The 25,813-nt window shown below is 42.1% G+C and overlaps 1 protein-coding gene across 2 annotated transcripts in view; it reads right to left on the minus strand.

Moving 5' to 3' along the window:
- Positions 1 to 25,813, minus strand: part of DIP2C (disco interacting protein 2 homolog C) — a 485,199-nt gene that overhangs the window by 185,118 nt on the left and 274,268 nt on the right. For both annotated transcript variants that reach the window (XM_062211075.1, XM_062211076.1), the window contains one exon: positions 20,539 to 20,649. In XM_062211075.1, the coding sequence (XP_062067059.1) occupies positions 20,539 to 20,649 (111 nt within the window). The remainder of the gene's footprint in view (positions 1 to 20,538; positions 20,650 to 25,813) is intronic.

The raw sequence follows: 25,813 nt of genomic DNA on the forward strand, positions 1-25,813 counted from the left end.
ACCGGGAGGAGGCACCTGATTCCTGGCTTCGGATCGGCGCAGTACGCCGTCTGAGGTGGCCATTTGGGGAGTGAACCAATGTTAAAAGGAAGACCTTTCTCTCGGTCTCTCTCTATCTGTCTAACTTTGCCTGTCCAAACGAAGAAGAAAGAAGAAAGAAAGAAGAAAGAAGAAGAAGAAGAAATAATTATATATAAAAAAAGAAAGGGTATTTGGAGAAACCAAGTGGAATGAGGAATAGGAATCTCACAAACGGTAAGTGGAAAGACTGGCAAAATGCACAGCATAGTGTTTGGTTTCATTAGCATTTTTCAAAGTTTGAAGTCCACTGCACACTGCATTTGAACTACTTCTGTGATGTGGGTCCAAAAGAAAAGAAGTTCCATGTAGACATTACCAGTCATGAGTCAGACTGCATGATTCACTTTTACAATTTAAGAAGTTTACGTGCAAACTGCAACTGTTCAGGGCCAGCACTGTGGTGTAGCAGGTAAAGCCACCACCTGCAGTGCCAGCATCCCATGTGGGTTCTGGTTCCAGTCCAGACTGCTCCACTTCCGGTCCAGCTCTCTGCTATGGACTGGGAAAGCAGTGGAAGATGGCCCAAGTCCCTGGGCCCCTGCACCCACATAGGAGACTCAGAAGAAGCTCCTGGCTTCAGATCGGTGCAGTTCCAGCTGTTGTGGCCATCTGGGAGTGAACTAGCAGATGGAAGATATCTCTCTCTCTCTCTTTCTGTAACTCTGTCTTTCAAATAAAGTAAATAAATTTTTTTAAAAAACTGCAACTGCTCAATTCTAACACAAAATGATGTCAGTCATGCCCACTTCCTTTTGTTCCTCACTTGGCCTACACTTCCTGCTTCTGCCAGAAACAATCTTTTGGCTGGAAGAAAGTATGAGGACACTGAGAAGAAAACTGACAATGTGTAGAAATGACACCAAGGATTATGTTTCAAAGGCATGCACACTTGTTAGTGACCAGCTATCTGCTAAAGGCAGTGAGAGACATGGCTCCTCATACAAGCAGCTATAGCACCCATGTTATGTCTTTTGCCAGATACCCCAACGTGAATAACGTTCAGTCAAGAACTTTGGAAAAATAAATCTCCTCCCTGGGAATAGCTTCTCGGGAGAAAAAAAGAAACATGCTGAGAATTGCAAGTATTTCTGATTGGTCTGGAACAATAAACAAAGAAAATGCTTATTTCAACTGGGGCAAATAAAGACTTTTAACCACTAGCACAAATGCCAGACTGGTTCTCACACATACATATATGTGCGTGGAGGCATATATATATATATATATATATATATGTGTGTGTGTGTGTGTGTGTAGGTAAAGAATATAGCAGCTCTAGTAAAATAATAATGTTGAATAATGATGAAACCTGTATTCCCCAAGAACCAATCCCCAGGGGTCAGAGGGAAGGGCCCTATCCAACCTGAGAGCCCTTTCTCATGTAAGATTGGAAAAGAGAGTATTAGCCAAGAATGAAAAAGTTTATTGTTCTAAGCTGAAAACCAAGACCAATTCTAAAAGAGCACATAAGAACTTGAGAAAATATGGTAACATGGGCAATGAGGCTGCTCCAAAACAAATCTTCTCCTAAGCACCCAGCGTCATTTTTAGAAAATGAGTCTATGAATGAAACTGGCAGCTGTGACAGATCAGAAACTCATTAAAGCACTTGATCAAGTGTCCCACATAACCTTAATTACAAATGGCCTAGATGCAGTTTTCATTCAGCCACGTGAATTAGAAACTAGATGAGAGACCATGAAACGGAAATGACAAAGAGAAATATCTCATTTGTGTGAAGGCATGGGCGAGGATGACAGAGCCAACATATATGTGAATGTCGTGATCTCTTCGTAATGAGATGCCAGAGTCTACCCAGTACCAACAAGATTCACTTATCCCACCAGAGACACTCAGATGACGTCAAGAATTCCAATGAATGTCTGAAATACAAATGACTTAAAAAGATAAAATTTATATCAGAGAGAACAGTTTTGTTCTACAGTTGCACCTCCAGTTTTATAGGAAAATCAATGGTTCTTTTTCTATTGTTTCTGAGCAACAATGCATGAACATATCAAGAGGTCAAAGGGGATAGGGCAGGGTCTTACTGGAGGCCTGATACAAAGCCATTCAGGCGGGCATGTCAGGCAATGCTGGAGTTTGTGAAGATGAAAAGCCTGCAAGGACCTGCACACAAGGAACACCAGGACCAAGAAGTAAAACCGCTGGCTCTGAAACGTCTCTGCCAACCTCGGATCTCACAGCTGGATGAAGCACAAGTGGGCTCAGATCCACTGTCCTCACACAAGGCAGTCAAGGGTGCATTTGGAGCTGAGGGCAATAAACTGATGGTGGCATACTTGATGACACCAATTAACTCATGTCTCTCTCCATCCTCTCTGCTATAATTTATGCGTTATTCTCTTTAGGCCTTTCATTCTAATTCATTTATTAAGAGAGGGGATTTATTTAAGACCAGTTTCATGTAAGTGAATAAACGTTCCTGCTAGTAAAAAGTTTGTTAGGTACTTCCTATAGAGGTAAACAAATTGATATGCTAAGAGAGAGTTCTTCAGGAGAATTCAAAACAGCATTGCAAATGGCAACAAATCACTTAGCATGTCAGATGGGTCTCATCTCTTCTTGCAAGGGCTTTGTACAGGTTTAATACCAGAGCACAAGCTTTATGTAGACAGTTCTCAAACATCTCCATCTCCTGCAAATGCCTCTTTCTGTGACAACCACCGTGGGTGCCTAGTTTATAAGTTCAGTCTCCTCTTTCAGCTGGAATGAAAGACTGAGCCCCTTCATACTCAGGCTTCTGACAGTTTCTCTATTTGCTGCCTCCACCAGAAAACACTGAGAAGTCTTCTTTCCACTTAGTTCTGTGAGCTGAGATTCTGTCTTACTGACAGAAAGGGATGCAGCAACACACAATGTTTTTGTATTTATAAATAAACAACATAATAGTGGAATAAGAGTCCAGGTTTTGGTATCAGAATCTTGGCTCTGACACCAGCTAGCTATATTAACGATAAATGATTTTTTTTTAGGGGCCGGCGCTGTGGTATAGAGGGTGGAGCTGCTGCCTGCAGCACTGGCATCCCATTTGGGCACCAGTTTGAGTCCCAGCTGTGCCACTTCTGATCCAGCTCTCTGCTGTGGTCTGGGAAAGCGGTAGAAGATGGCCCAAGTCCTTGGGCCCTGCACCCATGTGGGAGACCGAGAGGAAGCTCCTGGCTCCTGGCTTCGAATTGGCACAGTACCAGCCATTGTGGCCAACTGGGGAGTGAACCAGTGAATGGAAGACCTCTCTCTCTCTGAGTAACTCTTTCAAATAAATAAAATAAATCTTAAAAAAAATAAATGATTTTTGAAATTCCTATAAGCCTTACTTTCTTCATCTGGAAAATGGGAAACAATATTACAGAGTTACCAAAATCAGGTAGAATAAAACATACAAAGCAAACCATTAGGTATCCATTAGGTATCTATCACATAGCAAGCACTCAATAATAATAACTATGTTTATTAATAATTTTCAAGCAACAATTTTATTACAGTGAGTGTGTAAAACTGAAAAAGGGCAACGGACTTAGATTACTGACTGATCCCACTTGGTCCACTTAGCAATGATAGCATGAATCATCAGAGTGGCTGCACCCTGGAGTACACACACTATGCTAAAGTGGGCTCACAGGCCACAGGGTTAACCTACAAACAGCACATCCGCAAAGCAGTAAGGAAGACAAGGCTCCAACGCTCAGACCCTATGCATTGACTATGCTGGTTACCCGGGGTCTCTGTTTAGTACCCTGAAGATAAAATTCCAAAGACAATCAAATTCCTCTCTCTTCATGGGAATCCTATTATTTTCACTCCCTACACTAAAATTCTAGATAAGCTTGTGGGCAGATGTGAGCTTTTACCATTCTGAATAGCAACCTGTACTATCTTTTTTGTTTCTTTAAATAGACTGCAACTTGCTTCACTCTGGGAAAAACTATTATGCTGCAGTATGGGACATTTAGGGGGTAAAAGTATGAAGAAACAGAAAATCAGCCCCTTAGAGAAAAGCTTGGTATAAAAGTCCACTCTTTATGCTAATATCACTACTGCTATTAATATTCTAGAATACTATGTACATCTATGGGTTTCAATCTCATGAAAAACTAATGCTTCCTCCCTTCTCTATCCTAAAATAATAAAACCACAATACGTTCTTAGAACTCATGCTATTCTCCGAGTTCACAATACTACACAATTAGTAACTTGAGGATATTTCAAAAGGTTCATGGGAAATAGAATTAGAAATTTACTTAAGCATAGGGGCAGCTGTTGTGGAACAGCAGGTTAACCTGCCACATCCTCTACTGGAATGCCAGTTTGAGTCCCTGCTACTCCACTTCCAGTTCAGCTCCCTGTTAAGGCACCTGGTAAGCAGTGGATGACGTTCCAAGAACTTGAGTTCCCACAATCCACAGGGAGACTCAGCTGGAGTTCCTGGCTCCTGGTTTCAGACTGGCCCGGCCCTGGCTGTTAAGGGCATTGGGGGAATAAACCAGTGGATGGAAGATCTATCACCTTGCCTTTCAAATAAATAAATCTTTTTTAAAAAGTTTTATTTTGGTGCAAAATAATTTTGAATTCTATGCATAAAAAGGGTTTTCAAAAAGTTCATATATTATATACAATCTATGCACAGATTTCAAAAAATTGTGTACCAAAAAAAATTCTTAATTCTATTTTTCTACAAGCATTTTGAAGTACCTTCCTAAATACAAATATCTGGACAGCAAAGGGACAGCTTCCCAATTCCAAAGGCAATGGTAAATCAACAGAAGAGAAAAGTTCTTCAAAGGACAATCTTTGCTCTGTGACAGTACAGCAATTAAGATCACAGGTTCTAGAGCTGGATTCCATGGGTTTAAGTCTGAATTCTTCTATGTGACCTTGGGCTTCAGTTTCTTTAGGGGCAAATTCCAAATAATAAAGAGAACCTGTCCTAGGGGTAGCTCTGAGGATAAATCAATTAATATATTTAAGGGACTCAGGGGAGATCCTGGCATGTAGTAAATGCAAATACCCTGTAACTGTTAAATCTTAATATCCTACTCAGTAATATAACATGAATGTGAGGAAGAAGACATTAAAAAGCCAAGCTTGGAAGAAACCCACATTCTGCAAAAGGTTCAGTGGAACAAACTTCCTGGAATTCCGATTTCTGCCATCTTTATCTTCAAAACACAGGACCATCCATGCTCAGTGAGGGGGAAGGGTAGAGCAGGGAAAACTAAGACTCTGATAGACAACTGAGTCAGTTACTTACCGATCACCTACTATGTACCTAGTCCGTCCTCTCTGATAGCTAGTTTTGGGCATGTGGAACAGGGAACGAACAAGATTAACAGAATGCGGTAAGGACAATGGGCATGCAAGGGCAGAAGATGGACATCTTATCCCACGGTGGGTTTGGGCAAGGACCATCAGGAAGGGCTTGTGACAAGAAGTGACAAGCAGAAAACCTGGGGGAAAGTGGGTATTTCAATCCCATCTAATTATTAATGACGTGTGACAACTCTCATCTGGTAGCAACTGACGTTCCTACTTTATCAACTTCACAACCTCTGCTAAAGCCAGTGAGGTCAATAGACATTGAACACCAACGCGGAACTTTTTACATGTTCTGTTTTCCCACTTTTGCTATCAATTTTCTTTTTGGTGCTCCTTTTAATTACAGTACTGGTAGCTACAGAGCCTCTCATCGTGTCTTGGTTACTGTGGCACTATAAACGTGGGCACGCAGACATCTCTGACGGAATGATTTCATTACGCTTGGATATATATACACACAATGGCATTGCTGGATTTTTTTATTATTAAGAATTATTTATTTATTTGAAAGTCAAGAGTTACACACAGAGAGAAGGAGAGGCGGGGGGGGGACAGACAGAGAGAGAGACAGAGAGAGAGAGAGAGAGAGAGGTCTTCCGTCTGCTGGTTCACTCCCCAGTTGGCCCCAACAGCTGGAGCCATGCCCATCCAAAGTCAGGAGCCAGGAGCTTCTTCTGAAACTCCCATGCGGCTGCAGGGGCCCAAGGATTTGGGCCATCTTCCATTGCTTTCCCAGGCCATAGCAGAGAGCTGGATCAGAATGTGTGTGTGTGTGTGCGCAAACTGTTGAAATCTTTACTTACTATAGAATTGGTCTTTCTGTATATAGTTCATTAAAAATGAATCTTAATGAAGAGTGGGATGGGAGAGGGTGTAGAAGGTGGGGTGGGAGTGGGAGGGCTGGTATGGGGAAAGAACCACTATATTCCTAAAATTGTACCTATGAAAATTGCATTCATTAAAGAAAAGCTTTAAAAAAAAATGTGGAGCAGCCGGGACTGCAGGCAGCAGCTCTACCTGCAACACCATAGTGCTGGCCCCAGCATTGCTGGATCTTCAGATAATTCTACTTGTGGTTGGGTTTTGTTTTTGTTTTTGTTTTGAGGAACTTCCACACAGTTTTCCACAATGACTAAACTAATTAACAATCCCAATAGTGTATGAAGGTTTCCTGGTTTTTGTTTTATTTTTCATTTAAAAATTTTTATTAATATAAAGATGAGAGTCCATGTATTTCATAGATAGAATTCTAAGGTAACCATACTTGCCTCCCTTCTTCTACCACACCAACCCCCTCTTCCTTCCCTTTTTATCCTTTAACTTTTGCAATAACTTTTTTTTGTATTTCAGATATACCGTTTTAAGACCATAATGATATTTCCCACCATACCCTTCCTCTCTCTTTTGTTTTTTAATTTTTACAATGACATACTTTTAATTTTCTTTAGAATCACAAGTTTACCCCCTTCACCAAAGAGTTAAACAAGTAGTAAGTAGAAAAATCATTGATCCTCAAGAGTATATTGATGGCTGTAAACAACAATCAAATCTTGAAATGTCAATTTTGCTCATACACACTATATTTTTTGTACTGTGTGTATTAGTTACCACAAATCAGGGAAAACATATGATTTGTCTTTCAGGGATTGGCTTAGTGCACTAACCATAATGGTCTCCAGTTGCATGAATTTGATTTCAAAAGACAGGATTTCATACTTTTTAATGGCTGAGTAGTATTCTATCATGTATCTATACCACAATTTCATCTTCATCTTCCACAATGGCTGTACTAGTTTATATTCCCACCAACAGTGTACTAGAGTATCTTTTTCCTCATTAACAGTTGTTATTTTTGATTTTTGAATGACAGTCATTCTAACTGGAATGAAGTGAAACTTCATCATGGTTTATATTTGCATTTCCATGATGGCTAGTTATCTTGAGTGTCTTTTCATGTGTGTGTTGGGCATTTGTATTTCATCCTTTGAAAAATGCCTGTTAATATCTTTAACCCATTTCTTAACTGGATTGCTTGCTTTGCTGTTGAGTTTTTTGAGCTTGTTGCAGTTCCTTGATATTAATCCTTTATCAGATGTATAATTTGCAAATATTTTCTTCCATTCCATTGGATGCCTTTTTATTGTGTTGAGTGCTTCTTGTGCTGTGCAGAAGCTTCTTAGCTTGATGTAATCCCATTTGTCTACTTTTGCCTTTATTGCCTGTGTTTCTGGGGTCTTATCCAAGAAGTCTTTGCCTATGCCAATGTCTTGCAGTGTTTCCTCTATCTTCCTCTAGTAATTCGATAGTTTAAGGTGTCAGTTTTTGAGCATTGATGCATTACGAGGTGATTTTTGTATAGAGTGTAAAGTGGGGGGGGGGGGTCTTGTTTCATATTTCTGCCTGCAAAGTCCACAATTTTCCCAGTACCATTTATTGCAGAATGTCCTTTCTCCAGAGAGTGATTTTAGTTTATTTGTCAGATTAGTTGGTCGTAAATATTTGGATTTATTTCTGGGGTTTCTAGTCTTTTCCACTGGTCTACATGTCTATTCCTGTGTCAGTACCAAGAAATTTTGATTCTAACTACCGTGTAATATGCCTTGAAGTCAGATATTGTGATGCCTCCAGCTACATATATACATATATACATACATACATATATATATATATACACACATACGCCCACACACACACATATATATATACACACACACACACACACATATATTTTAAAAGATTTATTAGAGTCAGAGACCTCCAGCCAGAGCAGCATGAAGGTGTGTGTGTGGGGGTCCAAGACAGGAAAGAAACCAAAGGACCTTGCAGCATGGGGGTTTTAAAGTATGATTTCAAAGGGGAAAAAAAACTTGATAATCAGATTGGCATTCAGATACCAGGAAGGGATAAAACCCAAAGGACCCGATTTACAATCCTTTATCCTATCTGGCTTGCTCATGATAAAACAAAAAACCATCCAGAAGGGTTGTTGGTGACTTGTTTTCACAATAAGCTGAGCTCAGGAAGATGCAATCACCATTCCCCATGGTAAATTTGAAGGTTCCTAAGGGAGGAGGGCAGACATTTTGCTCTTGATAAAGATAACCTTTTTTGGGGAAGGAAGCAAATGTTTTACACCCCAAACTCCATTGGGACTACCCTGACTACCTATTAACCCATCTGACTCCTTACATTCCCCCCCTCTTAACACAAATGTACCCTAACATCTGTTAGAGGTGACTGGACGATGATCGCTCTGGCTGCTTCATTCCGAAAAAGGGCCTCTGGGAAAGAGAGCAAGACAGGGTTCCAGCAGGAGATGACTTCTCAGCGGGATGCAGTGCCTGCTTGCAGAAACTGCTTCCAGAGGTTTCATGTCCACAGCCACCTGGAATTTTACTTTTTCAAGTCTGGAGAAAATGAATCTAATAAACAGTTTAAATTCACAGGATCTAAAATGGACTATGTCTTTCTATCCTCTCCTATCCTGTAGGGTTTATGATGAGAAATCAGCTGTGAGTCTAACTGGAGATCCTGTGAAGGTAATCTGGCATTTCGCCAGTGTACAGAGTCTTTTCTTTATGTTTTACTGTGGAAAGTCTGACTATAATGTGTTGTGAAGATCTTTCCTAGTCATGTGTGTTAGGATTTCTATGTGCTCCCTATACTTGGATGTCCCCATTTTTACCCAAATTATGGAAGTTTTCTGCAATTATTTCACTGAAAAGGCCTTATAATCCAGTCTCTCTTTGCACACCTCAGAAACTCCCAAGACATGTATGTTGGGTCGTTTGAGACTATCCCATAAGCCCTAAACACTATTTTGAATTTCTCTAATTTCTTCTTCTTCTTTTTTTTTTTTTTTAGTCTGACTGAGATATTTGCAAAGATTTGCCTTCCAGCTCAGATACTCTTTCTTCTATGTCACCAAATCTGTTGTTAAGGCTTTCCACTGTATTTTTTATTTGACATACTGAATTCTCTATTTCTAATATTTGATTTATCTTCAATACCTCTACCTCCTGACAGAATTTTTTCATCTATGTCACGTATGGATTTCTTTAACTCGTTTTTCTGTGTTTTTGAGTAATCTTAGGGTGATTCCTTTTCATTGCTTTTCATGCATTTCATCAATATCTTTTAAGGTTCACATTCTAACATTTAAGTGTTGTGTTTCTTTGGAGAAGTCATTTTGTCTTCACTGTTCATGTTTCTTGTATTTCTATGTTTATGTTTATTTTTCGGCATTTGTGGAAACACTTGTTGAATTCCTCCTCTGATGGCTTTTATCTTTGTGATATACCTCTAAGACTTAGTGAAGTGGATACTCAGAGGTGTGTGCTGGGTGAGGCCAGTGAGTTCCAGTCACTGTTTGAGGGTTGAAGCAAGAGTCCAAGGTGACACCCAAGTCTGTGGTGGTAAATCTCCTCTACTGCCAGTGTGGTGGCGGCTGGGGTATGACTGGGTTAGCTGGCATTATCACAGCCTCATCCCCTCTCTGCCAAGGTGCACCAACTGCACAGAGTAAGTAAGGCCACACACCCTACCCACTCAGGCACACCAATTGCACAAAAGATCTGTGCAATCCTCAATGTGAGCATGGAACCCTCTGCAACGACACATCCCAGGTGCTCAGGGGACTCTGAGCCTCTGAAACCAGACACAGTGATTGCTCAAAGACCCAGCCACACCCCACATCTCATCACACAGACAGAGTTTGCAGGGCTCCTATGGTCGCAGGAAGCAGGGGATCTACTCACAGCTCCACAACTCCCCCGCCCCATGAAGAAAGCTACAGTATTCCCAGAGCCAGCTGCCTGCCCAACAGAAGTTGGCTGGTGCTCTGCCTTGGTGAGTCTGGGTTCCTTGATAGAGTAAGGGAAGGGAATGCCTCACGGGCCTAAGTGGGCACCCTACCCCTGCCGCCAACCCTCCACAATGTCTCAAAGCCAGTGGGGCCCATGGATTTATCCCCCTGATAAAATCCCCCAGTCACACAGCCCACAGCAGCCTCTACTCACTTCCTCCCTACCGGTCACTGGGTGCCCTTGTGGGGAGATGGGAGGAAAGCACAGTTCTCTCCCTTCACAGGGTTAGGTGGGCATCCTGTCCCCAGCTGGTGCTCTAGCCAGACTCAAAGTCAGCAGGGTCTGTGAGGTTTTCACTCAGGCAATACCACCAGTGACATGGGCTGCTCCAGGTTCCTTTCACCCTACTCCAAGAGGACGGAATGTCACCAACTACAGGAGTCACCTGCTGTGTGATCATACTGTCCCCACTGCTCCACAGTGTCTCTCTTATTTCTATAGAATTTCCATTACAAACCTGCCTCCAGCTGTCCCCTAGGAATGCAGTTCTTCCCTTTTTCTTGTTATCTTCCCATGAACAAAATCAGCATATCTCTTCCCTATTCCACTATCTTGGATCTCCAAGGGTTTCCTTCTTCCACATTCTCACCAACACTTGCTATTCTTTTGTGATAACAGCCAATCTAACTGGAGTGAGCTGACATCTCACTGCTGTTCTAATTTGCATTCCCCTGATGAGTAATGTTGAGTATTTTCTCATATGCCTGTTGTCCATCTTCCTTTAAGAAATATCTGTTTAGCACTCTGGCCTCAGAATCAGCCCTTAAGGCATTCAGATATGGCTCAAAAGCCCATGAGAGCATCTCAGGCATGGAAAGCCAAGACACTGTGGCAAAAAAGGACTTACACAAAAGATCTCTGTGAATGAGATCCTGGTGGAAAGAAGGGACCATCAAAGAAGGAGGTACCTTTCTCTGAAGGGAGAATTCCACTTTGATTATCACCTGGTCTAAATAATGTCAGAGTTTGTGGACTCAAGAGGTTTCAATAGCCTTGGCAGCTCATGACGAGAGCCTCAGGTGATCAATGATGCCACAAATAAGAGTGTCAATTGTTAAATCAACAACAGCAGTCACTGTGCACTTGCTCCCCATGTAGGACCTCTATCCTTAATGTGTTGTACTTTGAGAATTAATGGTAAAACTCCTCTACAAATATTACTTTATAGGCCGGCGCCGTGGCTCAACAGGCTAATCCTCCGCCTTGCGGCGCCAGCACACCGGGTTCTAGTCCCGGTCGGGGCGCCGGATTCTGTCCCGGTTGCCCCTCTTCCAGGCCAGCTCTCTGCTGTGGCCAGGGAGTGCAGTGGAGGATGGCCCAAGTGCTTGGACCCTGCACCCCATAGGAGACCAGGAGAAGCACCTGGCTCCTGCCATCGGATCAGTGCAGTGCGCTGGCCGCAGCGCGCCGGCTGTGACGGCCATTGGAGGGTGAACCAACGGCAAAAAGGAAGACCTTTCTCTCTGTCTCTCTCTCTCACTGTCCACTCTGCCTGTCAAAAATTTAAAAAAAAAAATAGTACTTTATACTTTGTGTGTCTGTGTGGGTGCAAACTGGTAAAATGTTTACTTAGTATAGAGTTGGTAGTCTGTATATAAAGATAATTAAAAATGAATCTTAATGAAGAATGGGATGGGAGAGGGAGTAGGAGGTGGGATGGTTTGGGGATGGAAGGGTGGGTAAGGGGGGAAGAACCGCTATAATCCAAAAGCTGTACCTATGAAATTTATATTTATTAAATAAAAGTTTTCTATAAAAACAAGAACAAACAAAAAAGACATGTCTGTTTAGATGTGTTGATCTGAAGTTGGATTATTTGTTTTTAGTTTTTGTTGTTGTGGTGGTGGCGTTTTTTTTTTTTTTTTTTTTTTTTTGTTTTTAATTCCTGGTATATTCTGGTTATCAGTCCCTTATCAGATACATATTTTACAAATATTTTCTCTTGTTTTGCAGATGCTGTCTCTTCACTGTGAGAAAATTGTTAGTGATGGTATATATTTATTTAATGGTCAAACGATTACTCAAGGTTTCCAGTCTTTATGTTTCAAAATCAAGAATCTTTCCATCTCATTAGGTGTTCAAATTTAACACCTATGGTGACCCACAGCACTGTGATTAGCTTTTTTCATTTGATTCATCTGTACTAGTGTCCCATTTTTAACTCTTTACATAATTTTTTCTTCTGTTTTTCTTCATCATTTTGAGGTTTTTCAACATAATGTTTCAAGAATCATATTGGCTGATTGCCTAGATTCATTTCTTTTAAATTAACTTAACAGAAATCATTTAGGGCACTTTCAGTTTACGAAAAACAAAACAGTGGAAGGTTCAGTTTCCCCCTACATCTCCTTATTTATATGCACACATTTATCCCAGCTAGTATGCTACATTTCTTACAATTGATTAGGCAATATTGATACATTATCAATAATTAAATTATAGGGGTGGGTGTTGTGGCACAACTGCTTAAGGTGCCACTTGGGATGCCCACACTCCGTATTTTTACATGCCTGGTTTACATCCTAGCTTCTTGGCACTTCCAATGCAGCTTCCTCCTAATGCACCTAGGAGACGCAGATGATGGCCCAAATACATGGGTTCCTGACACCTAAGTTGCAAATATGGATGGAGTTCCTGCCTGCTGACTTCAGCTCGACCTGACCTTGGCTGGTACAGGCATTTGGCAAGGGAGTGACTGGACTGAAAATCAGTCTCCCCGCCCCCCCCCCTCCACCGCCTCACATTTTCTTTCCCTCCCTCCTTCACCCCCCTCCTTCTATCCTTCTCTCTGTCACTGTCTTTAAAATAAATAAATCTTAAAAAGGTAAAGTTGACGGTTTATATTAGAGTTCCCTTCTGTTATCAGATCACGTGCATCTGAAAACTGCATGATGATATCAAACCCCCATTAGAATATCGCACGGAGTAGTTTCACCGCCCTAAAAATCCTGTCATCTATTTATCTCCAGCCACCTGTGAACCCCTGGTAAACAATGAATGTTCTACTCTCTCCACAGTGCCACCTTTTCCAGAAAGTAGTTGAAATAATTCAGTATCAAGCCTTTCAGACTGGCTTCTTTCATTTGCAACAGGCATTTAACTTTCTGCCATGTCTTCTCATAGTTTGTTAATTTATTTCTCTTTGATGACTAATAGATTTCACTGACATATTATTCCATAATTTATACACTCACTTGTTAAAAACATCTTGGTTTCTTTCAATTTTAGTAATTATGAATAAAGCTGTCATATGCATTTGTGTGTACCTTTAACATCATGGTCAGTTTTATTTTAACTGAAGAAAGACCGGTGCCTCTTTAAAGACCTTTTTTTTTTTTTTTTTAAAATAAAGAAAGGAAAAGGAGGAGCCAACTCAGAATCGTAAGGTGGGGCCTGATGATTTCCCATAGAAACTCTCACAGAATCGCCCTTATTTGATGAAAGGAATGAGCAAGAGCACTGTCAGAGCGAACAAGGCCTCTCTGGTGAAGCTCTCCTGTGGTATTTATCTTCTTGAGCTTTGGGTACCCTTCTCAAAGTAATTTCATAAGCAGTAGATGTTATTATTCTTTGCTCCTCCAGAACGTCATCAAGCAAAATGTCTTGCGCATCGCAGAAAAATTGTTGCCACGACATTTGCTCTTGACTGGGTTTACTTTTGCTTGGAAAGGACTGGTTCCACCTCTTAGTAGCCACTGCTTTGACAGTGCTTCACCTACAAGACCAGAATTAAACTGGCAACGCCATGTTTCATCTCCCATTACAAATCTTCCCCCCAAAATGCTTTCAGAGTCTTGATGTGACTTACTGGAAATTACCACTGCATACTCTCCGCTTGTCTACAGCTTATGTAGATGCAACCAACTTGTCATCCATTAAGCACAAAGTCTGCCCCACTTTAATTTTTCAGTTAGAATTTTGTGCTTTGAACTGAGATGTCTATGGTGCTATTGTTTTTGCTTCAGTCTTCCTCAGGTCGGGCACAGGCAGGATGAGCATTCTCCCTACGAAGTGATATGATGGCGCTTCATCTCCAACACGATTGCTTCTTAAAATTAGTCACCTACTTGTAAACTGCTGCCCCCTTTAGGGTATTGTTCACATAAACTTTTCAGAAAACATCACAGACGTCACCATTTTTCTACTCAACTATCACCACGAATTTGATGTTTATACCTTACTTCAATTTTAAAAGGACTCATATTATGGTGACGGGGCTCTGCTTCAGACTCATGGTTGACTTTTCTTATGGCATCTAATGAGATCTGTTCAGACATGTTTTTTGGAATTCATGCAGAGTTTTTTCACAATGCATATTTTCCATGAACTTTTAAAAGATCCTTCATATTTTTTCTCCATTTTCTCAAAAGACAACACTTAAACTTCATGACAATGATTCTTTAAGTTTTCTGCCCCAAAGAACACACTAAGCTCCTAAAAAATTGCTGAAAATCCTAAAAAGCTTTCACTACTGGGGTCAATATTTTGATATTTGCCATATTTGGAAAGTAAACTGAAGAACACTATAAAACACAGACTTCCCAACCACAGACTGCACTGGATGACAGAGCAATACTCCCAACATGCATCCTGCAGCCTCTGGGAGACTCCACTGACATTCCTGAAAGAGTGAGAATGAACAATTTTGAAAAAGACCAATACCATGAAAATGCTGGTCAGAAAATAGTCTGAGACTCATAGACTTCCAGGAAGGAGTTTCAAGTTCCCACAGGAGTCACTGCACTGCTTGAGGTTTGCTGAAGGAACATACTGGTCTATTACATTCTACTGCAAAGGAGGACAAAGTTGAGGTTAGAGTTGTTACTGTTGTCCATGAGTCATACAAACCATGAAGCGTGGTTTTAAAAACTATTGCTCAGCTCATAAAAAGATGAAACCAATACAACCATAGTAAGAAACAGTTTGCCACATTTTGATTATAACATTGTTTGTTGTCATTGTCTGTCCTGATTGTAAAGAATACAACACAAACCTCAAGGTTTTCTTTCCTAGGGCCTCTTGGGGGAAAACTTAAAAATAACTAGAATTTAAGTTCTAATTTTGACTTTATCAAGTAAAGACAGTAAGTGCCTAACACAGCCTCTGATATATACTAGGTGTTCAGTAAGTGCCTGTTCATTCATTTAGCTTTCCAAACCAAATTTAAGTTTCGAACGAAAGCTGCTTAAGAAGAGAAGTGCATACTGTTAAAAAGTATTGTAGTGAAAGTTCATTACTATGTAAGGTCATCAGTTTAGAAACAAAATGGAAAAATGTGGCCAGGAGAGATTCAATGTGACACTACATGCCTGACGAGGTTGACTATTAATTAGGTCCATTATCTAACAGATAATAGGATTCCTTTTTGGCTAATATAATTTGGTCACTGAAACAATCGAAGTAGCTACTGCAAGACAAATGCTCAAAGAGTTTTAGAGAGCCAAATCTCCAGAGGCGCCACAGTCCTTTTCTTAAGTGTTAAGTCTTAATGTCTTAAGTCTTTCATGTTGGCTCAGGAGAAAATAAACCAGAAGATCTGAAATGCAAACATTGGCAGGAGATTAAAATAAGGTCCTCATATCTCATATACCTCACTTTTAAACCACATACAAGCATATACTCTAAGAGAAAGTAAATTATGTCAGTAAGACATCTACATTAAGAAAGCTCATGAGTAGGTTCCTATAACAGGAAACAGAGATTACGGTAGGAAGTGAAGACGACCAAATTAACTCCTAAAATGATGCACATGCTCCTGTCATGTTCCATTAAGGTAGCTGCTGTGACACATGCTTCGTGATCATTCTAGAAAGTGGGAGGCCCAACTGAGGTCTCACAAGTGTAAGGAAAAGTCATTTGAAATACGGTTTCAAATCAGTCATTATTTATTATAAATGGAGAAGAGCACAAAATTCTTAGAAACTAAAATAGCACACTAGAATAACAGCATTTTTCATTAGGTTTCACATGACATTTCAAGAAACGTCTATGTAATTCTCATAGCAAGGGAACGGCTGAGGCAAATCTCACCAACTTTAACCTACAAACAGGAACCTGAATTCTCTGCAGGCACAGGAGTAGGTGCAGAAGCAGAGCCTGTCACCCATGCAGGTCTTTAACTTGGATATCAGGAAGTCCCCCTTGATTTCCATATCATTATGTTAACCCAGCCTCTGGGTCCTGCTGCTATTACAGGTTGAATAGACTTTATCTAAAATATCTGGGATTAGAAATGCATCACATTTTGGAGTCTCTGTATATACAAATAAGATATCCTGAGGATGGGAATCCCAGTCTAAACATGAAATGTGTTTCCACTTATATACACCTTACACAATCGGCTATTAGTAATTTCATCCGGTAGCTTCAATGCAGTCATGTGTGGTCACGTGTGAGACTTCCTACCTGTGGAGCCATATTGGCAGTCAGCAAGTTTTGGATTTTGGAGCAGCCCAGATTCAGGAGGCTTCTCTGTATCTTATAAACACACCTCAGATCTTCCTGGTGGTGACTTGCATCATCTCAGTATACAGTGACTTCAGGCATTCAGGGTCTTCTAGATTCGTCCCCTTCTAATCTGTGCTCCATAACACTACTGAAGCAATCTTTAAACTCTAAGCTAACTACTATGTGCCACTGCCTGCAATCTTCAGGTGGAACTCGGGATTAGGTCTGAATTCCCAAGCACTGGTGCACAAGGTATTTTATAATCTGGCCACTCCCACCTAATTTTCTGCCCTTCCCCAAATGTGTTATGTCTTTTGATCTTCACTCCTTCAAAAGAAAGAAGAAGAAGCCAGGTGGTATTTTAGGTACTTGATATGCATGAATGAATAAAATAGAGATCTTTGCCTTTGTAGACTTTGTACTCTTATAGGAGGAGGATAACAGATAAGTACATAGGTAGGTAAATGATTGATGGATAGGTAGATGGATGATAGATGGATAATGGATGAATAACACAGACAAACGGATGATTTATAGGTAGGTAGGTGACTGACTAACTGATGGACAGATGGATAACATAGGTAGATAAATAAATGATGATTAATAGGTGGGTAGATAGGTAGATTGATAAACGAATAGACACATTGATAAACTGACAGAATGTTAGGCAATGATAACTGCTATGGAGGCAATAAATCAGGATAGGGAAGAGAATCGGTACAAGATGACATAATGTTTTACAATTTTAACTGAGTAGTCAGGCAGTGCCTCACAGAACCACTAATACCTCAGCAAAAACTTGATTAAAAAAAAAGGGGGGGGGGAAGGGACAGTAAAGTGTACATATGAGGAAAATATATCCTAGGGAGAAGGAACCACCAGCACAAAGAGCCTAAAGTGGCAATGTGCCTTTTTTGTGCTCAAAGAACACCGGGGAAGCAGTGTGGCTACAGAGCGGGAGGCAGGTGGCAGATGGCTCAAGGAGAACAAGGGTCAACACGTCACGTGCACGTGAAGATGGGTTCTCATTCTGAGTGAAATGGGAGGTACTGAGGCCCAGCAGCCGAGCAGAAATGACTACTGCTGTGCCGACAAGGGACTACCCGGAGGCCCAGCTGGCATCAGTGCACAACCGCTAACACATGCTGCACCTCCTGTAGCCTGTCTGCCTCCTCCCTCAGGCTGTGAGCTTCTGGGGGACTGAGTCCTAACCGTCTGTCACTTCCTAGCAGCGCTCCCGGTTCCTAGTGGAGAGCACGCCTGTAAAGACAGTTTCATGTGGCCTCTTCTGGAACAGCCCAGACCTCTTGGGTGCTGATGCTCAGAAGGACTTCCAGACACCTGTGTTGGGAAGTACCGGGAGCTGAGCTCCTCTGTGAGCACAGGGCTGAACCACAGGAGGGCCAAAGGTAGCCACTCTAAGGGGAGCTTAGCTCTGGCCAATGGGGAAGGGCTGATGTCAGCAACTGAACAGGAAGTGACACCTAGTCAGAGGAAAACAGAGGGGAAGAAAAGAGACAGTCTGGAACAGTGGTTATATTGTGCTTGGAGGAGCCCATATGGCTGCAGCATCACCCATAAAAGTGGGGGAGAAGTCCAAGCTCTCATCTCCGAGTCTGGAGTTCTAGTTAGAAAAGGCACTAACTGCAGCATTTACGCAAAGCTGTTTCCCCATCTCATGACGTCACTAATGAGAAATGAACAGTGGCTAGCACAGGGTAGGAGGAGGCCTGGAGCAAGACTGGGCCCCAGCGTTTCTCTGAGCTGTTGAAAAGTTCATCTCCTGCAGCTGCCTCAGTTTCCCCCCTCAGCCTTCACTCTTCATGTGTGTGTTTCTCTCCCTACATCTCTCCGCCCTTGAAGAGGTGAGGTACTCGGGTGACTAGGAAAGGTACTCGAGGCGAAGAGATCGCCATCTTCTGCTGTGCTATTCTCTCTCAGAGACTTTACAAAGAAATATATGAGCTGATCACAACCCATCCCAGAAAACTGCTCCTGGCATACCTAGGAAGACGTGAAAGTCTACACCCCAGAGCCACACAAACAAACAGGTTTAATCAATCCTTCTTCAACACTGCAAAGAAAGATCTATAACACAGCAAACAGCCTGCTATGGATACATCTCCATCTGAATTTAAAAATACATTTAACATAGAAAATGAGAGTTCAGAAATTGACATAGATAACTTCTTATGTCATAAGAGGCCATGCTACAGAGCCAAAGTTATTTGACAAGTTACTCATTGTGAGGGCATTAGCAATCACATAGAAAAAATAAGAACACTTAGTTTCTGTGGAAACTTAAGATACTAGTGCTCCAAAGATGTTTGCATTTGTGTGTATACATAGATAAGATGCCAGCGCACCAGCATTGAGACAAGGCAGTAAATGGAGACATTTTACAGCACACATATGGATACCCTCACTCTACCAATTAGTTCAGAGGGGTCTCTGAGGCACCAAAACGAATAAGGGCTTGTGATATGTGCAAGGTGTCAGAATAACTCTGCAATAGCAGAGGCCACGTATGGGGACAAAATTCCTCCTGCATCCCATCCTCACACCTTTGCATCTGGCCTCCTGAGAACTGCTGAGAAGGCAGGAGGAACGCTGGAGACACAGGGGTTAGCATTTTCTTAAGGTTCTCAAATCCATTCTTCTACTCTGTAGCAGGGATGCCTCAAAAGCTGCTTTCCCAGCTCAGAAAGGCAGACAGAGCAACTTAGGAAGTTGAGCTTGGTAGTTTCTCATGTAAGTCTCTGTTCATGGAAGACTCCTTAGACATGATTCTGTGCAACTCACAGGATCTTCCTGACTGCTGCTACAAATCGGGTGAGTTACTTTATCTCTCTTAGCCTAGTTTCCTTTTCTGTCCCGTTAATATTTTTCTGTCACTACTGTTAATAATAAGAATTATATTAACTGCCACAAGGAACAATGTTAACATTAATAATCTTAACAATATTGCTAGTTAAAATAACGGTATATAATAACTATACTGCTTACCAAGAAAACTGAAGGAGAATGCTTGTGAAAATTGCTTTGAAAAAAATTAAGTGGCATGCAAATGTAATTCAGCTTGTTATCATCAGCTATCTACATGTGCCCTGACCAGGTATTACAGCAACAGCAGCAGCAGCAACAAAACTTACAGATAATTTTCTTTAGAAACAGGCAGTTAGGGAAGCAGAAAAAAGTAATTTTAATCTACATGTTAGGAAAAAGTCTCTCAAAAAAGGTAATTAAAATATTAATTATACTATAAGTTCTCTGTTGCAAAACAAATGAAAAAAATCTAAGTTGGCTAAGTCCAGGCAACCACTGCAGTAAAACAGAATTACTAAGATAGCATTCTTTTAGATAGCATCATAAAAACAAAGGAAAAAATAAACACAGGACACACCCAAGTTTTAAGGGCTGTGTTTCTCCTTTGAAAATGTACTAAGGAACAGAAATCCATGAGGTTAAAAAAGAAAAAAAATACACATGGTGTTCATAAAAAATAAAACAAATTTAACAGAATCATCCGAAGAAACAGAAAAAATTGGCTCCTGATTTTTAATTACTTAAATTATGAAATTCTAAATAATGGACAATCCTGTTGTTAAAAATATAAACGAGCTACTATTTACGAGTTGCTAATGTCTGCTCTAGAGAATAAATCTGTGTGCAAGACAGGATGCTGTCGTCATGGGAAGCCCAAATAAACTGTACTCCGCCTCCCGCAGCTGCCAGGAACACGCACCTGCTCTTTCAAAGTGACAGACCGACAACATCGCCAGTCTCACGTCCCCATCCGGTGCCTTACCTGAGCGATAGCGCTCATCTCGTGACCCTGAGGATCGTCGGCGGTGATAGCGAGAGGCGGAGGAAGGAGTGACGGGAGCCCGGCGCTCCTGAGGCAGAGCCTGGTCCAGCCCTGGATGGGAGGGAAGACAGCCAGGTGAGAGTGATGCTTCACTCAGTCGCAGGAGTTAGTTGATTCTGTGCAGCAAACCCTTTGCTGGCATCAAGCCCTGGCTCACTGCATTCCCAAAGAAAAGCTGGAGCCTCCTGGGGAACTGGGCTGGGAGCAAGGTACCACAGCTGGTGACCAGCAGAGTGAGAAGCACCCAAGGCAGGGGCAGAAGGCCAGGGACCTCCAGTCGTGGGAAAGGCATTTCTGCCTGCACACAGCAGCCTGCAGAAGTAGCAGCAGGTGCTCCCTCACATCACAAATCTCTACACCAGGAGAACAATGAAGCCAAAGACATAGAGACTCATTATGATTCTTTTCATATAACAAATCTACAGGTCCTGCAAACTGCTGAGGACACTGAAAGGTACGCTTATCATTTAATTTGAGTTTAACATAAACCCTACAGGATAAGTTCACAGTATAACTCAGGCAAACAATATGTAGGATAAACTAACAGCCTTGTTTACTCCAAATCATTGACCCTCTGAAAATTTACTCTATTTGATGTTAACTATTTTAAATTTATTTGAATATGGCTTCAATCAGTTACCAGAAATGTTAATACAGAAAAATGATTTACTGGGAACTGGTCCAAGCGCGCACGTAAATCTGCCAATCACAGTATCAATTATACTAGATAACAGAGCAGCAGGAAAAGCAATCTACGTAGATCTAAGTGCTACGGGAAAGATTTATTCATTACAGTTCAAGTGAAACTGCTGGACAATGACCATGAACCATTATACTTGCTGCTTACTCAGAAAAGGTAGAGTGATACCTGATCAATAATAAGCCAGATGTAAGAGTTTTAAGCTAACGAAACAACATTGAGTCCCTGGTTTCCAATGATGGGCTCCCAAGAGAGTTAACTATTGGTTCTTTGGATTTAATATTTCTGTTATTCTGATGATTTCTGAGCAACTTTTGATGCTGCACCCACATTGTTAGGCTCTGAGTTCTTCATGCAGCGAGCATATGGAAGTCACCAGGGAATGATTTAAAGATCTCAAACCTCTTCCGGGTATTGTTTACCAATTGTCTTTAAAAAATACCTTTTATACCAAACATACTCACACTTTATAAAGTCAAAGGATAATATTAAATCTTCTGTGGGGGAGGTACTGTGGTTCAATGGTCGAGTCACTGCATGGAATGTCTGCATGCTTTACTGGAGTGCCTTGTTCGAGTTCTGGCTACTCAGTATTTCTGACTCAGCTTCCTGCTGATGCCCCTGGGAGGCACTGGATGAAGGCCCAGGTACTTGGGTCCCTGCTACCCACATGGGAGACGTGGCTAGAGTTCCAGGTTACTGGCTTTGGCCTGGCCTCCCCAGGATGTTGCAAACATTTGGGGAGTGATCTAGATGAAAGATGTCTCTCTTTCACCCTTTCTCTATCCCTCTTTCAAATAAATATAATTTTTTATTTTAAAAAAAAATCATGTATGAACAAGAGGGGGCAGGCACTGTGGTACAGTGGTTAAGCCACCACTTGGGAGGCCTACATCCCATACCAGAGTTCAAGGGTTCAAATCCCACCTCCACTTCTGATAATACATATCTTGGGATGCCAAAGGGGATGGCTCAAGTGCTTGGATCCACCACCATCCATGTAGGGGACTCAGAATGAGTTTCAGACTCCTGGATTCAGTCCAGCCCAGCATCAGCTGCTGAAGGTATTTGGGGGGTAAGCCAGAAAATGGAAGCAAGAGAATGTATACTCCCTCTTTCTCTTTGTACACACATACACACACACACAAGTGCACACATATTCTTGCAGCTCTGCCTTTCATATATACAAATATAAAGAATAAGAAAGGAAAAATAGTTCTGACCTGGTATTCACACACCTACTTATGCAAATACACTTATAAGCCTACTTCTTGAGCTGTGCTTTTCAGACAGTACAAGGCAGGCTCCCTGACACCAGCAGTCATCACTATCCCTGCTATCAGGATAAGGTAGAGACTGGTTTCTGCAGAGACAGCAGTATGTTAGGAATAGCCTTCTCTCTGATACTTTCTGATGATTCCGGAGTTAATATTTGGATTTTTTCATTTAGCTTGGTTTACAATTTACTTATTGTTAAACCTTCCAAAATACTGCCACACAACCAAAAAAACTTTTTCCCCACATTTTCCGCTTCATGATCAAACACTGACAACTGGCAATAATGTTTTAGAACAATTCTAGTTTTCCTTCTAGTTCTCTAGGCATGCCCTGTCCTTCCCTAACCTTGGTCCCCAGAGCTGCTACATAATTGCCATGCAGGGCTCTCTTCCTGCTGAGACTTCCTTTTGTTTTGTATTGCATTAAGTCACTCATTCCTCACCATCTTCCATGCCTTCTTTCACTGTTTACTATCTTTAAGAAGTGCCCTGGGGCTGGCATTGTAGCATGGTAGGCTAAGCCTCCACCATGTGGGCACTGGTCCGTGTCCTGGCTGCTCCTTTTCCCATCCAGCTCTCTGCTAACGCACCTGGGAAGGCGGTGGAAGATGACCCAAATGCTTGGGCCCCTGAACCCACATGGGAGACCTATAGGAAGCTCCTGGCTTTGGATCCACCCAGCTCTGGCTATTGTGGCCACTTGAGGTGTCCCAGTGAGCCAGCGGGTGGAAGACCTTTCTCTGTCTCTCCCCCTCTCTCTATCTCTGTAACTCTGCCTCTCAAATAAATAAATAGATAGATAAATAAATAAATAAAACCTTTATTTTAAAAAGGGCCTCACATGGATTCTAAGGGTACTTAGGATGAATAAGAAGCAATATTTGGAGGCCCCGCAGGACTGAAAATGTCTTTCTACCTAATATGAATGGGTTGTTCAACTAGACATCAAACTCTAGATGAAATCATTTTTATTCATTGCCATTGTTTTCAATTATTATTGAGAAGTTAAATGAAAATAAGTTTGATGCAGTAATCTTTCCATAGTATCTGTTTCTTTGCTCCAGTGTCAGCAGGGACAATATCTTTTTCATTCCTGTTGAAGGAGCTGCAAGCCACTTTTTCCTTCCTGTGGCCGGGCACCACCACAGCTCCTCCCAGCGGGTATCTTATCTGGGCTGCCCATTCGCCCAAGGATGAGATTCCCTGGCTCCTGCCTTGAGACTCTGCATGGGCAAGCACACCGCGCGGGGGCTGGGCTGTTTTCACTCTCCACTGTGGTGTTCTCGTTTAGAGTCCCTGTTTCTGTGCTGCCTGGTGTCACCCTATCAGGAGCCCCTCTGGTTTCATTTCTCTAGGGGATAAACCTGTCTGGCAGAAGGGTGGGAGATGTGGTCATCTGCTTCCTAGATGGCCTTTCTTTCAGTTCTGAGTAGGGTGGCATCCACAGCTTTCTTCAGTATGTTGACATACAGGTTTTCTCTACTTTTTACTAAGTAATATAACACCAGTTCCTTTACTTAATGTATCATAAACACTTGGTAAGATTACTCAAATTCTCTTATCCTGTGGATTTATACCTTATATTTAGGGACCTTTTAGAGCAGTTTGGGAAGAAGCAGAGATAAATGTATATTTCACATTGCCAAGTTTCACTGGTCTTTGTTTTTTAAAGATTTACTTATTTATTTGAAATGCCGAGCCACAGAGAGGAAGTCTTCCACGTGCTGGTTCGCTCCCCAAATAGCCGCAATGGCTGGAGCTGGGCTCACTCCAAAGCCAGGAGCCAGGAGCCTCTTCCAGTTCTCCCATGCGAGTGCAGGAGCCCAAGGACTTGGGCCATGTTCCACTGCTTTCCCAGGCCACTGCAGAGAGCTGGGTTGGAAGTGGAGCAGCTGGGACTTGAACCAATGTCCATATGGAAAGCCAGCACTGCAGGTGCCAGCCCCAGGTTGATTTTTTTTCAATGTTTGGCTTTCAGTAACTGTTCTATTACCTATCTAGTTCATTCAAATAAGCTTCCTGGGATTACTTTCAACCTTAAACCTCCTTTTGATGCCCCCAGATGCTGCAGCATGGAGGAGTAGGTTGCTGCCTGCTGGGTACGTGGACCGCCTCGGTCTGTCCTCAGCCAGTGTTGTACACAAACATCATGGATATTTACTCCCATAGGTAGAATGCACAGTTTACAACAGCAGCTTTTAACAAGTGAATAAAACTAGTCGAAAGGACAACAGCTTTAACAGGTCACTAAGCGATAAGAAGGTAAAAGAAACTGGAATGTTAGCACATTTCCTTCGTCCATCTTCACCTGACCTCATTCGGAAGGAGCTCTGAGCTGGCTTCAAAGGCAGGTCTTGGCAATAAAAACGCCTCCATCAGATGGACAGGCAGCTCTGGGCTAGAATTTAACTGGTCATCACTGAAGGACTCGAGCTAACTGAGAGATCACTCGGCTGGCCCATCACAACTGGAACTGACTAAATACTATGGCTGGCCGGGAGGGCAGTGGAGGATGTCCCAAGTGCTTGGGCTCCAGCACCTGCATGGGAGACCAGGAGGAAGCTCCTGGCTCCTGGCTTCAGATCGGCACAGCGCCAGTCATGGCGGCCATTTGGGGGGGTGAACCAATGGAAGGAAGACCTTTCTCTCTGTCTCTCTCTCTCTCTCAATGTCTATATCTCTACCTGTCAAATAAAAAAAATTTTAAAATACTGTGGCTGGGACAGACGAATAATAAGTAATACACCATTATACAGCTTCAGATTCACTACTGCTGACTGCTCCCATTCATAAATATGTGTAACTATTGAAAGCCCCTCCTACTAGAGCCCCAGGAAGACCAGAAGCCCCTCAGTAGAAGTTACGGGAAGGTTAAGAGAGGCTCGTGAGCCCACTGGGAAGGAAGGAGTCCCAGTGGAGACAGGGTGACTGTCCCCGAGCACAGGACACACAGGAGGGCAAAAACATGACAACGATCCAGGCTGAATCCTTTTTCCTACGAACATTTATCAGGCATTTATGTGCTGGCCAAGTGCTAGGCACAAATTAGTTCCAGGTTCTATGTGAAGTGAGAGGCAAAACAGCACCATGGAGAGATCTTGTGCTCCGGAACCAGAGACCCTGAGACTGAGTTCTGGCTCCAGACACTACCTGCGCCCTTGGACAAGTTTCTTCACCTTTCTAAGGTTCCATTTCCCTCTCTAGACAGAAATAACAACTGGTGCCTAACAGCACTGGC

This window comes from Lepus europaeus, chromosome 14 (genome assembly GCF_033115175.1).
Source record: "Lepus europaeus isolate LE1 chromosome 14, mLepTim1.pri, whole genome shotgun sequence".
Lineage (NCBI taxonomy): Eukaryota > Metazoa > Chordata > Mammalia > Lagomorpha > Leporidae > Lepus > Lepus europaeus.